This window comes from Haliaeetus leucocephalus, unplaced genomic scaffold, assembly GCF_000737465.1.
Source record: "Haliaeetus leucocephalus isolate CR32 unplaced genomic scaffold, Haliaeetus_leucocephalus-4.0 Scaffold730, whole genome shotgun sequence".
Taxonomy (NCBI): Eukaryota; Metazoa; Chordata; class Aves; order Accipitriformes; family Accipitridae; genus Haliaeetus; species Haliaeetus leucocephalus.
The window spans coordinates 447,955-448,639 of record NW_010973166.1 but is presented as its reverse complement, the minus strand read 5'-3'; the positions used below and the strand labels follow the sequence as shown (position 1 = coordinate 448,639).

The 685-nt window shown below is 78.8% G+C and overlaps 1 protein-coding gene across 1 annotated transcript in view; it reads left to right on the top strand.

Moving 5' to 3' along the window:
* IER5 (immediate early response 5) overlaps window positions 1–465 on the top strand; it is an 847-nt gene extending 382 nt beyond the window's left edge. The window contains exon 2 of the mRNA XM_010580710.1: window positions 4–465. Within this exon, the coding sequence (XP_010579012.1) occupies window positions 4–399 (396 nt within the window). The 3' untranslated portion in view covers window positions 400–465. The remainder of the gene's footprint in view (window positions 1–3) is intronic.
* Window positions 466–685: the final 220 nt, after the last annotated feature.

The following is a 685-nucleotide window of genomic DNA, read 5'->3' as shown; positions in this document are numbered from 1 at the left end:
GAGGCGAACCGCGCGGACTGCGCCACCGCCGGGGCCGCGACGCCCCCGCCGCCCCACTGTCCCCGGAAGCGGAGCGCCGGCGAGCGGGGCCAGGCGGGTTCCCCGGTGAAGAAGCCCCGTCGCGAGGTGGAGGAGCCGCCGCCGTCGCCGCCGGGCGAGCAGGAGGACATGGAGACGGGCAACGTGGCCAGCCTCATCAGCATCTTCGGCTCCAGCTTCTCGGGACTGCTCAGCAAGGAGCCCAAGGGCCGGCGGCGGGCGCCCCTTGACAGCGGCGAGGCGGCGGCGACGACGACGACGTCGCCCGCCGAGGCGGCGGCCGAGCCGGGACAGATCTGCTGCGACGAGCCGGTGCTGCGGACCCTCAACCCCTGGAGCACGGCCATCGTGGCCTTCTGACGCGCCGGCCGCGGGCCGCAGAGACTCGCCCTCCGCCGCGGGGAGGGGGGGCCCGGCGGACGGACGGACGGGCAGCCGGACCGAGAGGTGACACCCCCCGCCCTCCTCCCGCACCCCCGGCCCGGCGGAGGAGGGCGCCCGCCGTAGCGGGCAGCGCCGCGGGGCTCCGGCGCCGGCGTGTCCCGGCGCCCTGCCCCGCCGGACGGGAAGGACCGCGGGTCAGCGGCAGCAGCAGCACTTCCCCCTTCCCTCTTCCCCCGGGGCCGTCTGCCCGCCCCCCCCCCCG